This window comes from Paramisgurnus dabryanus, chromosome 21 (genome assembly GCF_030506205.2).
Source record: "Paramisgurnus dabryanus chromosome 21, PD_genome_1.1, whole genome shotgun sequence".
Classification (NCBI taxonomy): Eukaryota; Metazoa; Chordata; class Actinopteri; order Cypriniformes; family Cobitidae; genus Paramisgurnus; species Paramisgurnus dabryanus.
Window position 1 is genome coordinate 17,217,761 of NC_133357.1, and position 19,303 is coordinate 17,237,063.

The 19,303-nt window shown below is 39.4% G+C and overlaps 2 protein-coding genes across 4 annotated transcripts in view; both read left to right on the plus strand.

The window, feature by feature from the left end:
* lamb2l (laminin, beta 2-like) overlaps window positions 1-13,634 on the plus strand; it is a 56,983-nt gene extending 43,349 nt beyond the window's left edge. For all 3 annotated transcript variants that reach the window (XM_065285983.2, XM_065285984.2, XM_065285982.2), the window contains 21 exons: window positions 1,366-1,506; window positions 1,597-1,758; window positions 1,914-2,035; window positions 3,614-3,734; window positions 3,938-4,130; window positions 4,314-4,457; window positions 5,498-5,729; window positions 5,952-6,115; window positions 6,197-6,421; window positions 6,592-6,806; window positions 6,901-6,997; window positions 7,068-7,440; window positions 7,523-7,707; window positions 10,407-10,654; window positions 10,852-11,067; window positions 11,151-11,295; window positions 11,408-11,615; window positions 11,715-11,856; window positions 11,959-12,135; window positions 12,340-12,493; window positions 12,780-13,634. In XM_065285983.2, coding sequence (XP_065142055.1) covers window positions 1,366-1,506; window positions 1,597-1,758; window positions 1,914-2,035; window positions 3,614-3,734; window positions 3,938-4,130; window positions 4,314-4,457; window positions 5,498-5,729; window positions 5,952-6,115; window positions 6,197-6,421; window positions 6,592-6,806; window positions 6,901-6,997; window positions 7,068-7,440; window positions 7,523-7,707; window positions 10,407-10,654; window positions 10,852-11,067; window positions 11,151-11,295; window positions 11,408-11,615; window positions 11,715-11,856; window positions 11,959-12,135; window positions 12,340-12,493; window positions 12,780-12,916 — 3,801 coding nt within the window. In that variant the 3' untranslated portion in view covers window positions 12,917-13,634. The remainder of the gene's footprint in view (window positions 1-1,365; window positions 1,507-1,596; window positions 1,759-1,913; window positions 2,036-3,613; window positions 3,735-3,937; window positions 4,131-4,313; window positions 4,458-5,497; window positions 5,730-5,951; window positions 6,116-6,196; window positions 6,422-6,591; window positions 6,807-6,900; window positions 6,998-7,067; window positions 7,441-7,522; window positions 7,708-10,406; window positions 10,655-10,851; window positions 11,068-11,150; window positions 11,296-11,407; window positions 11,616-11,714; window positions 11,857-11,958; window positions 12,136-12,339; window positions 12,494-12,779) is intronic.
* A 485-nt stretch (window positions 13,635-14,119) lies between these two features.
* The window catches only part of lamb2 (laminin, beta 2 (laminin S)), a 41,939-nt gene continuing 36,755 nt past the window's right edge, over window positions 14,120-19,303 (plus strand). Inside the window, exons 1-2 of the mRNA XM_065285985.1 lie at window positions 14,120-14,270; window positions 14,454-14,533. Coding sequence (XP_065142057.1) covers window positions 14,503-14,533 — 31 coding nt within the window. The 5' untranslated portion in view covers window positions 14,120-14,270; window positions 14,454-14,502. The remainder of the gene's footprint in view (window positions 14,271-14,453; window positions 14,534-19,303) is intronic.

A 19,303-nucleotide genomic window follows, 5' to 3' on the forward strand; every position in this document is an offset into this window, starting at 1 on the left:
GGCTCTCGTCGCGCACACGTTTACGTCACAGGCATGCGCCAGTTCAGGAAAATAACAACAAACATGTCAGATTATTTCCATACGTCGGACCTTCAAGTTGCCATAGCAGCTCTGATAAATATACAAGTCTTTCCAGCAGTTGTACGAATTATTCACAGCAAGTATTACTGATCAGAGAAGGCACATTAATTACCTCAGTGAAACTGTTGATGCGCCAATTCGTCGGAGGCAAACCAGACGGCTTTGAATGAGACCTGGGAGAACCAGGAAGAAGGTTGTACGCAGGCTCACGGACTTGGTGTTGTTGTGTGTCAGTGCTTCACATTGCCACCTAGCCGCCTGGAGTGCATACTACATCGAATATCACACACTTTTGCGTCACCATATGCACGCAGATTTCCCCCTCAAAATGCTCATATAAACGCGGAATAAAAAGTGATAACGCAACACCACTTTTGCGGTTTCTTTTCAGATCGTTTCCATGTAAACGTAGCCTCAGTCACTCGTCAGAACAGCTGTAAAGTATTCAAAATACACATGCTACTTACTACATACTTCATACTGTATCGTATGCGCTGTTAAATGCCTACTATTTAAAGGGGACATTTCACAAGACCATATACCGGTAGATAATTTATTTTAGCATGTTAAAATTGCCACTTTGTAGGTGTGAGCAAAAATAAGTTTTTGGGTGTGTCCTCTAAAATGCAAATGAGCTGATCTCTGTACTAAATAGCAGTGCTGTGGTTGGATAATGCAGGTTGAGGGGCGGAGTTATCCCCTTCTGACATCACAAGGGGAGCCAAATGTCAAAGACCTATTTTTTCACATGCTTGCAGAATATGGTTAACCAAAACAAAGTTACTGGGTTGATCTTTTTCACATTTTCTAGGTTGATAGAAGCACTGGGGACCCAATTATAGCACTTAATCATGGAAAAAGTCAGATTTTCATGATATGTCCCCTTTAAAAAATGTTACCGAATGCAACGTGTTACATTGCTATATCATGCAATATAATGCAGGGCTTATTTCAAGAGTAGCATCCGGTTATCGTCACATACCTAAAAAATTCAGATGCAAAAGCCGTATTAGATAATGATATTAAACGAATGCTCTCGGCACGCTTTAATTCGTCAAATACTTTAGCTTCAAATCTACTTCCCAGCCTTAGGTCAATCAGAAATACCGGTTTGTTGATAGAATCCATTAAGAGTCTGAAAAAAATGCTCGTTTACAAGAAAACATTAGATTTTGCACCTGAGCCCTTACATTTTTTATTGCTTAGATTCATAAGCTTCTTTCTATGTATGTCTATGTATGTACTAATATGTATTTAATATAAATCTGCTCTTAATTTGCTCAGGGTAAGCCAAGGCCTCAGGCTGAGACCGACTGTGTTCAGCATCTCAACAATCAGCTCAGAAGACATCGCCGTCACCGCCGCATTGCCACCGCCCAGCAACAGAGGGCAGCACTGAGACGCATCCGACAGTTGCAGCAAACTGTACGTTTACCCATAAATTACCACATTAGCCTTAATCAATCACTTCAGTTAAAAAAAAGAAAAGTTTATAATGAATCTGTGTGCTTTCAGCCCAGCGTGAGCACAGTGCACCGAGAGAGACAGCCGGGTCAGATGGTCACATGGACCGGACCGGGCTTTGCTCGGGTTAAAGACGGCGCTGGCCTCGAGTTTACAATCAGTAACATCCCTCACGCTATGGAATATGACATCATGATCCGATATGAGCCAGAGGTGTGTATATGTATATTATAAATCTCCAAACACCTCAAATAATATAATATGCTATCAACCCTTTGTCCCATGCAAAAAAGAAACACATTTTTATATTAGTGGGCAATTCCTAAACTAATAATAATAATCTTAATGGTCTTATTGTTTGTATGCAGTCTACAGAGGACTGGGAGGCTTTAGTGAGCGTTACATCCGTAGATCTGCCCACTAGTCTCCGATGTGGAAACATGCTGCCCACAGAACAGTTGTACACGGTCAAAATGTCCCATCACAGGAGGTAATGTGATGTTATTTAGTTAACCTGATATGTTGTAAGCACTTTTGCCTTTGCATGCAAGCTCACATCCACAATTGTTTGCATGCATACTTTAGTTTACACCATGCAAGTATTTTGCCATGCACTTGCTTCGTGAGAACCCATAGTTGTTTTGATCATTTTCCTGCGAGTTTTTAGGTGCCATTGTAATCGGACTCTCATCTGATTTTTGGCCTCATCCCAAAGCTCAGGGAATGCAGGATTTGGCTTTTGGGCACATTAGACCCACTCAGAAGCTGCGTGTCCTCTTTTGATAACACTGAGTACGTTAAAAACTAGAAGCCTGAAAGTGAGAGAGATGAATAAGTAGGTAGGGTATAGGAAGTTCACTCTGGATAAATTACCAGTCTAAGTCTTTCTTTGTGTAAACAAACACCAGGAAGGAGATAAGACTTTACAGATACTGTATTATCAGGGTTGTGAAGGTGGGGTTGCTTTTTGGCACTGGCAAGAAAAGGTAAGCGTTGCAGTGTTGTATGTGCACATCATTACTCTGGAATGTTGTTCAAGGTTGAATTCAGATGTTCAAGATGGGGTTGTGCCCAACTTTATTTTTGGTGTGTACAACATTGCTGACTTCTTTCAGATGTGCAAAATAATGGTCATTGCAACCCACTTTGTGACAAGTATTACTATATTTCAAAAGGCATTTACATTAATGTTGTGCGAGTGATCTGAGCAGCTCAAATCTTATTGGATGAATGAACTGAAGATCCACCTGCTGTGCTGGACTTCAACTAAACAACAAAAACCACAAAGCCACACCATTTTTTGTGATTCTGTGTTTATTTAATGATTCATGTTCATCTTTCTCATCTTTCAATCCTAACTTTCTACAGATGTGTATGATGTAACCTGATTGTGCTACCCAGTCTCACAAAGTTTCGTGATATAGTCACGTATTTTTTTGATTCTTTTTTCGTGCTATTATCACAAAATTTTGTGTTTTTTCGTGATCGTATAACGAATTCCTGTTTTCGTGTGATTATCACGTATTGGTTACTCAACTGCTTTTTCCTATTTTTAAACCATTGTCGCTTCGGTTTAGGGTTAGACTTGGTGCTTGCATTAGAATGTCACTTTATATATTGGTTTATACTATTTTTTCTGATTTATTTTTTTATATGTCGCCTGGCGTTAGGGTTAGAGTTGGGTTTGGTTAGGGATGTCATTTTATGTAAATCTAACCCTAAACCGAAGCGACAATGGTAAGAAAATAGGACAAAACAGTTGAGTAACCAATACGTGATAATCACACGAAAACAGGAATTCGTTATACGATCACGAAAAAACACGAAATTTCGTGATAATAGCACGAAAAAAGAATCAAAAAAATACGTGACTATATAACGAAATTTCGTGAGACTGGGCTGGATTGTGACATACAGTACATACTGTAAACTGTGTGTCTTGATACTTATAATATAATTACAATATAATAATAATAATCAGAATCAGAATCAATATAATAATAAGGTAGAATATAGAATAAAGAAATATTAAAAATGTTAATGCATTGTGGATTGTAACTCCTGACAGGTATATTCAAATGCCGAGGCCCTTCTGCTTTGAGCCAAACAACCGTTATGTGCTATCCATCCGTTTCCAGCGTCATGCTGTCTCTCACCGACATCTCACAGCCTTCATCCTGATAGACTCGGTAAGAATTCACAACTAATACAAACACTGACCCCTGCTGGTGCAGTTATGTTGCTGAACGAAGTAGGAGTGTACTGAATACAGCACATTCCTCCAGAATTTTTTCACTCTGACCGTGAGAAACCTACCTGTTGATAGATGGATGGATGGATGGATGGATGGATGGATGACAATTGCTCACTCTTTCTTTCCATATCTTCACAGCTTGTGCTGATACCCAAGTATGAAGAGCTCCCTGGTTTCCAGGGAAGCGACGGCCCAGATGAGCGTCGACGTCTGGAGATGGAGTTGTACATGTGTCTGGATTCATTCATGACCATGCCGATGCCTGCGATGGCAGAGGTGTGCACGAAACTCATCTGCGGCATCTCAGCTATCATACACAACGGTGCCCTGGGTGAGTCACACTGAGACAGGGTCATAGATAAGTGAGTCTCATGAGTGTAATGACTGTGTCCACAACTACAAAAATGCACTTCATTATTTGACATGAAAGTTGAAACATCAATTCAACATTTGATACATTGTTTACGTCATGATGAATGTTTTTATAATAAAGTGATTATTTTTGTCTCTGCAGCATGCCAATGTGACCCTCAGGGTTCCCTTAAAGCAGATTGTGACAAAGTTGGAGGCCAATGTCACTGCAAACCCAATGTTATTGGTCGTAAATGTGATCAGTGTGCGCCAGGGACGTTCGGATTTGGCCCAAATGGCTGCACTGGTAAGAAATATTTTTATTGTCAGAGATTTTGAGAAAATCTCTTTGTTGATATTTAAATTGTTAAAGTACATGATATTTAATTGATTTACACTATCACATGGGCTTTACGCTTGTTTAGAATCCCAAAGAGATCAATTAAAGTCCCTCATATTATTAATTTAAATTTATTACATGCATTTTAAGCCATTTTGCTTATATTAAATTGCTTAATCACTAAGCCTCGCTTATTATCACATGCACATGGGTCTAGTTCCATATTAAGTCATATTTAATAATAAATAAAATTGTGTTTATTGATTTTTAGAGTCATTTACTTGCGTTACACTGTCACAAATAATGGTCAAAAATGGTCCCAAGTGCTCACAATGGCAGTACCTTTTAAAAAGGTCCTAAAATGTACCATTTAGGTACATTTATGTATACAATTGGTACCAGTTTGTACCTTTTACAATATTTTTTGTAATATTTACAAAAACTGTCTTTGATGTGGAAAAGTACTAAGTGTCACGTCAGGGTCTGAGCAGACGTACGCACTTTTGCTTGTCCGATTGCTGCAGGTTTTTGGAAAGGTTTTTTCTTGCTGCTCGTAAAGAATTTGAACATTGACAGGTGCTTTTTTATATGTCAATGACATTAATTAGGCATCTTTTAAATGCGGATATTTGAAACTATTTAGCTGCGCATCATTTTAAGATAATTTGCGATTTATAGATTTCACATGTATGTGTGTGTTTTCTGTGCGCACGCTCGTTTTATGAATCACACGTACGCACTTTTTAGAAATGATTATGAGCTCAAATTTAGTCCGGTTTCTACTCAGCATTTTATAAATGTGGCCCCTGAGGTGCAAAAATGTGCCACCAAAGTGACATCCAGGGACAATTATTTGACCATTTTTTCTGACGGTGTACCGTACCCTGCATAACAATAGGAAAATTTTTACTGAACTTTACCTCTTTTAGCCGTGGTTGAAATTGCATAGTTGAGAGCAAACTATAAATGATTTTACATACATATCATCATTTTTCTTTCTGCAACAGCATGTGACTGTCACTCACAGGGGTCTCTGGGTCATCAGTGTGACCCGGTGACGGGTCAGTGTCCGTGTCGGCAAGGGGCGATTGGACGTCAGTGCTCTGAGTGCCAGCTGGGCCAGTGGGGATTCCCCAACTGCAGGCCGTGTCAGTGTAATGGACATGCAGAGAGCTGTGACCCAGAAACGGGTGATTGTTACGAATGCAGAGACCACACATCAGGACAACTGTGTGACAGGTGAGAGATTAACTTTAGACAGACTTGTGCAACCTGCTAGGACCCTTAACTGAGAAAATAACTGAGAAAGTGCCTGTGCCTGAGCTAAAGTCAGTTATGCAACGTACTGTTTTCTTATAAATCTGTGAAAATATAACCTTAATATCTTTAATAATAAGACTTTAGCCTGATTTTTACAGACAGGGTCACGTATATTAAGTGTCCTATCATTTCTGAATCTAGGTGTATGAATGGTTTCTATGGCAACCCATTAGTGGGTTCTGGTGAGCACTGTCGACCATGCCCGTGTCCGGGCCACCCTGACAGTGGACACTCCAATGGAGCTTCTTGTCATGCAGATTATGCCTCCAACCAGATACTCTGCCAGTGTAGCAAAGGATATGCAGGTAAAATTTAAATTATAATACATAACTACAACAAGGTAGGAGATTCTCATCAACTAGGTGATTAACACTGACCTCTTTCAGGTCCTCGCTGTGATAAATGTGCCCCTGGTTACTATGGTGACCCCGAGCAGCCCGGTGGGTCGTGCCGCCCGTGCCAGTGCAGCGGGAATATCGATCCCCTGGACCCTAAGTCGTGTGACCCACGCACCGGCCAATGCCTTAAATGCCTGTATAACACGGGTGGCCCATCCTGCTCTGAATGTGAACACGGTTACTATGGAAACGCACTTGCTCAGGACTGCAGACGTAAGTATAGTCACTGTTCCTATAAGAAATAAAACTCTGGTAGTAGAGCATTTATTTGTTAGTTCTGGTTTCCTCTAAAGCTGTATAATGATAATTTTTGTTTAGTGTCTTTAAAGCAATATATATATGGTATGTATTAATAACTACGTCTGAACTGTCTTGTCCTACAGGCTGCACTTGTGTGACCGCAGGCACTTTAGAAGCCTATTGCACTGATGAGGTCTGTCACTGTGATAGTCGCACCGGCCAGTGTCCATGCAAACGAAGTGTCATTGGCCACAACTGTGACCAGTGCGCCCCCAACCACTGGAACTTCGGTTCAGATAGCGGATGTGCACCCTGTGGATGCCCCCAACCAAATGCACTCACCACCCACTGCAACATGGTACAGTGTGACCTGTGATGTCATGTCAGCATTCTTATAGATGCTGTCTTTATTACTCTCCTCTGATCACTCCTGTCTCTCTTTATGCTCTTAGTTCAGTGGTCAGTGTCATTGTCAGCCAGGTTTTGGAGGGAGGCAGTGCAATGAGTGTGAGATGTTTCATTGGGGTGATCCCAGAGTGCAATGTGAAGGTGAGTATTGCACACACGCACGTGCGCGCACACACAGACCAGTTCATCTCATCCTATTTATCTCACACAGAGTGCAACTGCCACCCACTGGGCTCAGAGACGGCACAGTGCGATCGCATGACGGGGCAGTGCGAGTGTAAAGAGGGAGTAGCGGGACGTCGCTGTGACGAGTGCGCCCGCGGGTTCACAGGAACCTTTCCCAAATGTGTTCGCTGCCACCCCTGCTTCCAGTTGTGGGATGATGTCCTCTGCCAGTTACGCCGTGATCTGACCCACATAAAAGACGTCATTGCCAATATTGTGGAGAAGGGCGAGGTGCCCGGGGTCAGCGATGACCGCATTCGTGAGTTGGAGAGGAAGCTGGCGCAGGTTCAGGATCTGATACGAGATGGAGACAGAGAGGGAACCTATAACTTAATCAGCCAGGCTATCGATGATTTGAGGTATACCCCGCACACAGTATCTGGTGCTTGTCTTTAGGTTACATGAAAGGTGTCTTCACTTTATTTGTGCTCTTTGTCTCAGAGCTGAGATAGCTTGGACTAACGGCCGTTTGATGGATGTGGTTCGGGACCTTAACGCGACGGCAGAACATGACAATGCTCTGAATCAGAACCTGACTGCATTGGAGAAAGAACTTAAAGTCTTGAATAATACGCTTCAGCAAATGCTTGAAGAACTGGAGAACTTCCGAACTGCTGGGTTGGAAGGTAAATCATGTTTGTTTGTTTGTTTAAATATACAGTAGGGGCCAAAAGTAATGTCTAGGCAGGGTTTTTTAACCTTTTTTGTCAGACGAACATATTGACCTAAATTATTTACTTGAAGTACCCCCTGAGATTTTAACGGGGACATTCACAGGACTTTTTAAATATGTACAATAAATCTTTGATGTCCCCAGAGTACATATGTGATGTTTTAGCTCAAAATACCATATAGAAAATTTATTATAGCATGTTGAAATTTCCACTTTTGTAGATGTGAGCAAAAATGTGCCGTTTTGGGTGTGTCCTTTTAAATGCAAATGAGTTGATGTCTGCACTAAATGGCAGTGCTGTGGTTTGATAGTGCATGTTAAAGCCCAATTTATAGTAGTGCGTAAGCTCTACGTCGTAGGTTATCAGTAGCCTGTGTGTAGCCTGACGTGCACCTCTCAAAATGTTTAACAGCGCGTCAGTTCTACGCGGACCGCAAGCACTGTGATTGGTCCACCAGAACCCCTCTCGTCAGGTAAAAAAAACTGTGTCATAGGTATTTCAATTTGCAATGGTGAAAACAAAGATGGGCCAAGTTGAGGAGTGATTTAACTCAACATGCAACATTAGTCGCTGTTTATTTACTTCCATCATTGCTGGTCTTCTGAAGTTATACACAACAAGTTGCTGTTTCTTCTTTGTTTGTGGGTTAACTTGCCAAGCCTCTTCTTGATTGACGGTCACGCTGCTACTGTGGTTACACGCGTGGATAATGCCTACCAGCGGTCGGCGCATGTGTTTGCAAGTCGACGCGGACAACGACACAAAAGTATCAATTAAAACTGATGCGGAACCTACGCCGTTACGGCTAAGCCGTAGGACCTACGCACAACTATAACAAGCTCTTAAGGGGCGGTATTATCCCTTTCTGACATCACAAGGGGGCCCAGATTTTACTGCCCTATTTTTTCACCTGCTTACAGAGAATGGTTTTACTGGGTTACTGGGTTGTTCTTTCACACATTTTCTAGGTTGATAGAAGCACTGGTAACCCAGTTATAGCACTTAACTCTTTCCCCTCCATTGACGAGGGCAAACAGCTGTATGTCTGTGTAAGTTTTAAAGCATAACTAAACCCCTGGTCAGAGCCTGACTCCACCCACTGGCAATATTTGAAAAATGCAAGAAATGTGGGCAGATCCCAACGGAGATAGAGGGGACGAACTAAGCTCGTACCAAGTGTGTGGTGAGATCGTAACAAGGGCGTGGTGAGCTTGAACCTGCCTACATCACGAGTCATTTTTTGGACCCAACATCCAATAGGAAAATTCAACCGCAGTAGCCACCGTTCAACCTGAAGAGGGCAGCACTCAGACATTTTTACACCATATATTGTAGTATTGAAACATTTTCTATCCAAATGTCAAAAAACTTACTAAAATCAATGAACAGCACTAATAAAGCATCATTCTTACAGATTATTAAGTAAAAAAAGTTGGTTTAGGGTTTAGTTACTCTTTAAGGATTGCTCTGCATCTGATCTCCATCAAAAGTCCTTCACAAAAATGGAATTATCTCAGCTTTTTGCTCAAAATTTTGTGTTTTTGATGAAACCTACACATATTTGAGAGGTGATTAAAAAAAGGACACATGAAGGTAGGATGAAACTGATTTTTTTGTTTAAAAGCAGAGGGGCTGTTCTTGTATTTCATATATTGTATGTTTATATATTTGAAAAGGAGCATTTTCTGGAAGGCATTCAACTTTTGTGAAAATCATGAAAAATGCTGGTGGGGAAAGAGTTAAACATGGAAAAGTCACATTTTCATGATATGTCCCCTTTAAGTAAATATTTCAATCATTCAATAGCACATTTGAATTGCATGTTTAATTACAATTTTTTTTTTTTCATAATTAAATTTTTTTTTTTAATTAGTAGTATTTGACATGTTATATATTGGACCATCTGGTCATTTTCTTTAATTGAAACAATAAACATATTTGTCCATTTTGCATAATATATTTCTGATATATTGTAGTACCCCCTGCAATTTCCAGGGATTCGTACACCCCAGTTTAGAAAACCCTGGTCTAAGTGGTGAAATATGTGCAATATTTCTTTTTAATGCTCATAATCAAACTATGACGTACAAAACAGACAACACACTTAAATTTTAAGCTATTTATTGGACAAAATAATTTGGCGTAGAGGCAAACCACAGACTATTAAGTATATAAAACACAGGTAATAAAGCATACATTGTATTGACTACAGTTTTATGGGGCAGTACCATTTTAAAAGTTTTATAATTTAGGTACAGATATGTATACTAATATGTACCTGAGGCAAGGTGTACTTTTTGAAAGGGTGTCACCTAGAGACTATGTGTATTTATAAACTTTGCACATGTGTAATTTTTTGTCAAGCCTCCTTAAATTCTCCTCAAAGCTGAACCTCAGTTTATACTCCAAACAAACCAATGCAACATGCATACAACGTTTTTAATGCATTTTTGTATTATTAAAACCAAAGATGTCAGTTGTTCTATGTTTTGGCCACAGTACTACTGTTTATCTTATAAATATATGTATAGTGAATTATATGAATCTTTTTTTAAAGTTTAGAGATTACATCTGAGGAACCCATCTTTTTTTGTATAATTTCTATAAAACATCAGTTTATGCACATATATTTTGCTGTTTCCTTTCTACAGAGCAGTTTGAGAAAGTGCTCAAGTATTACCAGAGTTCACTGGATTCAGAACAGCGCTGTAATGCCTCTGTACACGGACCCCAAAGTCCTGTGCAACAGTCTGAAGACACACGCAATCGCACAGAAGTCCTACTGAAAGAAAAGAAGGACATCTTTTTGCGTACGGTCGCTGCCAACAACAAGTCCCTGTCTGAGCTGGAGGATAAAGCTCATGAGATGGAGAAAAAGCTCAAACGCCTAAGCAACAAGGTAGAGACTTTGGACCTGCTCATTAGATCAGGGGTCTTCGGTTTCTCAGGTGGAAAGATAGGTTATGAACCTACAGTAAAATACTTTGTTGCCCATATGTGACCCTGCCTGTGAAAACCCAACTAAAGTTATTTTTGTGATCGACTGTTTTGTACACACTATAAAATCATCTGTTCTTGTTATTCTGATGCTTTAAGGTTTGTGGTGGCCACGGCAGTGCTGGCACAAATAGTAGCTGCCCTGATAGCCCATGTGGGGGTGCTGGTTGTCGCGACAGTGAAGGTGCGCTGATGTGTGGAGGGAGAGGATGTACCGGAACGGTTGGTGCATCAATTTCGGCCCTGGACCAAGCCAATGATGTTCGTAAAAACCTGACCGCTACTGCTAAAGAAATACAAACAATGGCTAAAAAGGTATAAAGGTCTTCTTTTGAACCTGTGCATTGTACACTCGCTTGTAAAATTCAATAGTTTGAATAATCTCAACTTCCACTCAGCTTCAAGACATAGCTACGCTCACAGAGAATGTCAAGACACAAGCAAAGGACACTCTTGATAAAGCTAACAGAAAGAAAAAACAATTTGAGGACTCCAATAAGAAACTGAAAGACCTCATTCGGAAGATCAGAGACTTTTTGATGGGTCAGTTGTTATCTTTATACAATTCTGGTTTGTGTCATTTGTGATCTAGTTAATTTACATGCAAATTATCCAAGAAATGCACCAAAATTTGATATGATTTTTATATTTTCAGAGGAGGGAGCGGATCCAGAAAGCATAGAAAAGGTGGCCCTGCAGGTGTTGGCCATTTCCTTGCCAGTCAACAGGACTGAAATAGTCACCATAGTCCAGCAGATCAAAGACAGCATCACCAACCTCACCAATGTGGAGAATGTGTTTAACCAAACCTCAGAATACCTGGCCAAAGCCAAAGATCTTCTTAAAAGAGCGCAAAACGCGAGGTAAGAAGACAAAGCAAGGCATACTGTTGAGAGAAAATGTTGTCAACTATTTTCACCGAAATTGTGTCTGCTTGTGCGTTCGATGTTGTGTTTGCACAGTGCACAAGCGGAGGGAGTGAGCGACAATATCAATATAACCAAAGAGGCACTTGAAAGCTCTCAGGCAGCCATTAAGAAAGCGGAAGATGCAATGACCACAGCTCTGGAGAACCTGAACACTGCCAAGAACATCACCACCATGGTGTGTGTGCCTAATATACGTCGTGTTCCTGTAGCTCATTTTGTAGTGCAAGATTAGTATATGCTTATGATCTAATGTAACCCCCTGTCTTGCAAACTCCAGGTTGACAACAAAGTTTTAGATCTCAACGACAATCAGATGGATTTGATGATGCGATTGGCCAATTTGTCCCAAGGGGTGGAGTTATTGAAAAATAAAACAGAACTGAACAGAGAGATGGCAAAGGATGCTAAGGCCCAGTCGACTAATGCTACTCAAGAGGCAGATGGACTTCAAGAGGTGCGTGTGTGCGTGCATGTGTTTACTTATAAGTTGTACTTATTAAACCTTTTCCTGTAGCTAAAGGTTATGGGTTCCCTATGCACACACTTACAGAATACGTACATTAATTCTATGTAAATGACCTTATATAAAAGCTTCTGCCAAATGCATATGTATTACTTTATGACATTCATGTTTAAGGTTTATTTGTGTGTTTCTCAGGATCTATCTAATGCTGAAAATCTTTATAATGAACTTAAAGAGAAGGTGGACTCTGTGGGTGAAGAAGGAAACGTAAACCAGAGAGCCACAGACATGAAAAAAGAGGCAGAGGATCTGCTCAATAAAGCCACCACGGGCATGGAAAAGCTCAGAAGTATGTGCACTCATAATCATATTAAACCTTGTTGATTCCTCTATATACCAGTAAAACTGCAAATGAGATCAATAATATAGCTCATTGATCATTGCACACATACATTTATTTATGGAATGACACAGTTGACCAATCAGAATCTGGGATTTTCTAGAAAGCTGTACCAGTGCTGTTTACCAATACATTTAATTTGAATATTTTACTTATTTATTATTAAATTGTATCTGTCTTCATATTTGGATGGTTTCTCATCCTTTTGTTTTTCGTTTTTTTTTCTTCTTTGAAGAATTGGAGAAGAAGTTAAACAGGAATGAGCAGAAGATGCTGCGGCAGCAGAATGAACTTGCAGATCTGGAGAAAAATGTTACAGACGTCAGAGAATCCATCCGCGTTAAAGTCATGGGCTACAACAACTGTCAGTAAAAACAGATACTAAAGCCAATCTGAAATAAGAACCAGTAAATCATTGACAAAGATATTTTTAATATGCAGATGTTTTATTGTCAAAAATGACATTTTAAAAACATAAAAGAGAGTTTGCAGTACAAAATTGGATGAATTTGTGCCAATTCCAAGATGCAGGGTCTAAAAAATTTCAGCATTTATTCATCAGAAAGCTCTTATTTTTATGTGTTGATGATAAACTTTGGAATGAAGCACTGGGTCTCATTTGTATTCTAATGATTGCAAAGCCAAGCTGTATAACCTAGTTATCACATGCATTCACACATCATGCCATACCCAATATGTTTTTTCTGTGTTGTCTGAAACATATATAGATGCATTAAACACCTAATGTTGAAACCAAATGTGATTGTTGTTCTCATTTGTAGGTATTTTATTGAAAATGTTTTGATAGCTGTATGTAGTACATCGGATCCACAACAAGGGGGCGATAGAGAACGTAGAAAAACTACTGAAACCCAATAACGTGTGGGAATATTGTAATGAAACACCAAAACATTCCCCATATGCCTATAAGGTGACTCTGTCTTTGTGTATAGTGATTCATAATGGGGAGTTAACAAATTTGTGTTTGATTTGTATTTCATAACTGAATCTGTTCCTCATTTTCTTGATAACATTTAATTAGTCGTTTAAGTCAAATATGTGTTTGTGAACAATGCATTAACTAAGATGAATTAACACGGAACAATACTTATTTATACAACATTATTTTACAGTGTAACTTAAAATAATAACTTTAAATTAAGTAAAAACTGTCTACAGTCTCGCATTACATAATTTCGTAAATCATTCTTCATCCATTTTAATAAATAAAAGTGTTATTGTGTGACGTTTGTTTTATTTTGTGGAAGTAGAGGGATATCATTTTAAATCAGCTCTCAAGAGCGCGCATTCCTGTTCCAATACGCGCATTCACGAAATGGGATCTCCGAAAAACAAGGAGTGGATTAATTCTCTGAGGGAATCATTGCATCGGTTGACTTCATGGGATGAACCGCAGACCGATCCGTGTATGACATCACAGCACCGCGAGTGCTGTGCTTTCGAATCTCTCTCGCGGTACTTTGATGTCATACGTCGAGCAGTCTGCGCTGCACCTCAAGAAGTCGATCCCGTCAAGCTTTATCGTGGCGAATGTATCCTGCGTTCCCTGAAATCCAGCGCGTAGTTTCTGTTAGTCAGTCACCACAACTGTAACGAGACTTCAGAAAGTCCGTCTGTGATTTTGATAGCTCTCAAAGTCTGTGGCAATTCGCAAATAAATGGATTTATCATAAAAAGCAGACTATTGACAATCCAGAATAAACATGTAAGTACTCCCTTGCAGGTAAACGTCACATGTACGTGTTTTCATTTGGGCTTTTTCTCTATATTATTATTATTGATGATATTACAGAGTGTTTAATATGAACATTTTAGTCTGGTTGTTACATGTATGATGTTTTGATGGATGTTATGATATCTGACTGATGGCTTTAATATATATATTTAGAGACGCGCGACCGTTCAAGGGAAATAAAGGAGTCGGCTATCAGAAAACCATGCGCGCTCCTCTGTTACTGTTCATCTCTGGTAAGTGTAACATAAGGGGATCATGAGCATCATCATGTGTTGTGTCGGCTAGAAACTATGACTGTCAATATCCAACAAGACATAAACATATGTAACTATATTTTCACAATTAAAATAGTTCACTACTCTAGCAGGACTGTGTGACCTCACTTTCTGCACCTGTTTGGATGACAGAAGCTTATAGAGCATTACTATATGGTTTAAATGGTTTACATTTGGAAATATAAAGCCTATATGCTTTTATTTTGTAGTCATGCATATAATTGATCAGTATTTATTTTGGTCTCTCCAAGTGTTAAGTTGCCACTCAGAAAGTTGTTTAGGATAAGTGTTTGTGATCAGAGATCCTTCTTCAAAGAGTAACTTACTATACTTTATTGCCAAACAAGACCCATGACATAGGCAGACATTTACCCAAAGTGACTTATATTGCATTCAAGCTATACATTATATGAGTATGTGTGTAACGCAGTGCTCCACCAATTAAGCTACAGGAACAATTTGTCTGAACAACTTGAACCTGAAGAAAGGCTCTTTCTTAAGGGTCTGCAGACCATGTTATTTCCCTCTCTGCCACCCATTTAACCTAATTGGTTATTTCCTCAGTCTGTCTAGTCACGAAGGTAGAAAAAGGTACAGAAGGGGTCAGCCGGTTACAGGGGGAGATATGATAATGATCAGGTGTATTAAATTAGTCAGGAACAGTATTTTTAAACTGACTTGGACTTATTGAGTTAGCTCATCTTTATAATAGGGTTAAACAGGTAAATCCATTATTTACGGTGTGTTTATTGATGAATGAAACCTTTTGAAAGACTTCTGAAAGCTACTGGGCTAATGTTGCGTCACATCATTAATGTTCTTGAGTTAAGCAGATAATGTTTTATAATAAAAATAATTGTTAGTATATGAAGAGCTCAGATGCAAAACCATCCAAGTGCATCTGACATGTTTTATTTTTTTTAACGTCTTACTGTGATGTTCTCAAGTTCCTCTGCTTTAATAGGCTCGCTCATTAAACCATAGTCTCCACTATGGATTTGCATAGTCCCTTTCTTCATCTTTTAGTGTAACTGTCCACTGTAAGTTTTTGTAGGTGATGTTAGATGCCCAACAGGAGTCACTCTGTCTGAGATGAATGATAAAGCTGACATGTGGAGCTGTGGAGACCGTGAAGGTGTCAGAGACAGAGCAGTGATGAGACTTGTGGGAGTGTTATTTTTGGTAATGCTCTAATGAAAGTAGCAGCGGTGTGGGAGGTAGACAGCTGATGAGATGCTCTTGATTTTGTTCTAGTCACATAGACTGTCTGCTGCCTGTCTGAATATAATTTTTAAAACCTTGTCTATGGAGCTTGTGACTTGGACAGTGTTCACAAACAGTGGTGGTTTTATGGGGATAATGGGTAATAGCATGTATAGAAACTGTTCTGTGAATTCGGCCGTCTGTCATAGTATTTCTTCACTGCACTTTAAAATAAGCTTATGTTTTTAACACAGCATTGGGTCAAAAATTGACAAAACCAACTCACTAGATTATAATTGTAAGGAGGTTTAATGGTATTTCATGTTTTCTGACTTATTAGCACAGTTTAAGAGTTGTTTCCTCATGCTAAACATAGGCAAAGTGTCAAAAAAGCAGTTGGATGTGTAACAGAATATTTTTGTGCTGAATGCACTTTGCCAGGGTTCGTACAAGTTTTGGAAAGTTTTTTTTCAAATACGGGTCCATATATATCATTTCTTTTTATGGGCACTTCCCCCGGTAAAGCATGCCCACACATCAATCAGCGGGAAAGCGAGAACCGAGGACGCTAAATGTCACAGGCATCACTTCACGCGACAGCTTTGTTTCAAATGGCACGAAAGAAAAAGTGTGTTTTTGGATGTAAGCAGAAGTAAGCCCACATTATGGAAATAATGGATATAGTTTATCCAGGTTAGCAGCAGAGTTTTGCATGTGTGTTTGTTTTTTTAACACTGGATTTTATTTAAAAAGTCCCAACCGGGTCATGAGTAGCATTTAGAAAGTAAGACTTCTGTGTTATGTTGGAAATTGGCGCGTAAGTGCATATAATGTAAATGGCACGAACATGTAGTGAATCATAAGTTATCCAGTGTATGACTCGCTCCTCCACAGCTTGTGACTCCTCCTTTCATACGTTATCGGAAAGAATCGGTAGAGCTAATCTTTCTTTTATAAATCTAATAAAACTAAAGACTCTTCAGAGATTTAGAGGATGTAATACTACTCTCTATAAGTACATTAACATCATATATGCAGAAACTGCATTTGTTAAGGGAGTTTAAACCTATGCTGGGCTATTTCAACCCAAAATGCTGAGATGTTTTAAATACAGTAAAATACAAATATGTATGTTTATGTAAGATGAGTTGGATACAATTTTTCATGTGATTTCAAGTGAAAACAATGGGTCTTATTCACTAAGCATGCATACGCACAAATTTACGGACGTTTAACTTACAGATCATGATTTAAAGGTGACATAGAATGATTGAACGGGGTATTTAGGGGCCAAGCACCGAAGGTGCTGAGGCACCTATTGGAACTGTCAGTATTATTATTCTTCATCTTCCCCAATGGGAGTCTATGGCAGCCCTATGAACCGTACGTAGGAAAATGATGAAATTTGGCACAGTTGTAGTGGTGGTCTTAAAAAGTCATGTGACCAAAAATGGGGTCTCTAGTCCTAACTCTATAGCGCCACCAGCAGTGCAAAAATTCAATGTTCAAATGGTTATAACTGCTGATCCGCTTGATCTATGAAAATTCTACTTAGTACACGTGATTGCTCTCCTCATGCTTGTTGTTTTTAATACCTTAAAGTAAAACTCCACCCATTACAGTAGCGGCCATTTTGAAATGTACAGTATTCCGTTTATTCGCTACTCCTCCTTCAAATTTGGTTCAATTGTTATGAGATTTGGCACAGATGATCTTTGGAGTGAGCCGCACAGAAATGACCAAACAGAATTTTGATATTTATCTTTTTTCAAAAGTAATAAATGCGCAAACTTAACGCGGGTTGACGCAAAAACGGTTCTGAAGCTGTAGCTCGGCCATTCTTTGATCAATTGAAATGAAATTTGGTACACTTCATGTGGACCATGAACTTGGAGTTCATGCCAAATTTGGTGACAGCGCCACCTATGGGTCATGAGATATGAAAATAGGCTATTTTTGCCCATAACTTCTGAACTGTTTGTCAGAAAATTATGATCTTGATGTCTATGGATTGCTTACCTCATGCCGCATCTGTCGATGTGTATTATGCCGGGTTTGACCGAACCGCCTGTCCGCCATTTTGAAATTTCACATAATTTGTTATATTTTTTGAACTATTGGACATATCCGCGCAAAAATTAGTAAGGAGCTTCGACATGATGTCCTGAAGGTACCTGGGAAGTCAGAGTACAGCGCCACCTAGGGGTTATAAACTATAACAGTTCTTATGGAACTGCTTATAACTTCTGAATACTTTGTCTGATATTAATTTCTTTGTGAAATTGTATTCACTGGTTTATGCCGATTGCAACGATACCTCGTTTGTCATTTTCCAACATTCTGTTCATGTGTTATTGTAAAGCATATGGTAGATGATTTTTTCGCTACTCCTTTTACAAATTTTGTTTATTTTATGCCAGGTACTGCTCGTATAATGTTTGGAGCAATCCACACAGAAATGACCGAACAGATTTTTGATATTCTGTTCTCTTTCTTAGAAATACCACTCCAAAGTTGACCGTGCCTGTGACATTGTCTATTTGTCATAGTAAATTAATGTGACTGTATATTACATTGTATAGCATTACTATACAGAATGATCTTCTTGTCTTCAATCTCACTTGAGCTTTTTGATTCTCATATACATTGTATTTCTGTTAGTTCTGCTCTGCACTGTCAGTTCTGCATCTGTGTTGATTGGCACATATCAATCCTTGCAGCACCTAAGCTGTTTTTTTGCTGCCCTTTGAGCTGTGTTAACTAAGTTGTGCATCTGGTTAACCACATGCCATGAGATTCTGAGGTCATGGGTTCGAATCCCATGTGCAGTGATATTTTGTCTTAACTTTTTTCTCACTTAAGTTTTGTGAATCTCATACTATACATTGTATTTCAGTTATTTGTGCTCTCTGTTGTAATTTCTGCACTTTTGGTAATTGCTGGATATCAATGTTTACAGCTCTAAATCTCTATTCTATAGCTTGGACACACCAACTCAGCGGTTTAATCGTTCACTCAGTGGCGCATGCGGTAACTGCTGTGCTTTGGGAACCTGAGGTCATGGGTTTGAATCCCAGCTCTTACTTTCACTTATTGAGATTTCCTTTTGTGTTCACTTTAACACGTTCTTCTCGACCTGTCTGGTTTTCCACACGTGTTATATTTTTGCCATCTTTACTGTTGTTGCTCCGCACTGCAGTGGTTCTGCTCTGCATTTGCTTTGCTTCGGGTTCGGCCTCTGTATTGCGCGCTTTCTGCGCTTTGCGCATTTGCTGCGTCGTGTGGTTTTTGCTGTGCTTTGGGTGCTCATTGCGCTGAAGGTGCTTGGCCCCGCAATTGCTGCTTGCAGCTATATTTATCCTTGTTCTTTGATATGACATGTAGACATAAAATGTTTTGTTTGGGTCTGTAATGCCTTAGAAGCTTCCTAAAAACCTCTCTCAGATAGCTCTATTAGGGTGGGGGATTTTAAACAAGTGGTATTGCACCTATTTGGCTCCCCCTACTGGCTTAACTTGCAATCTC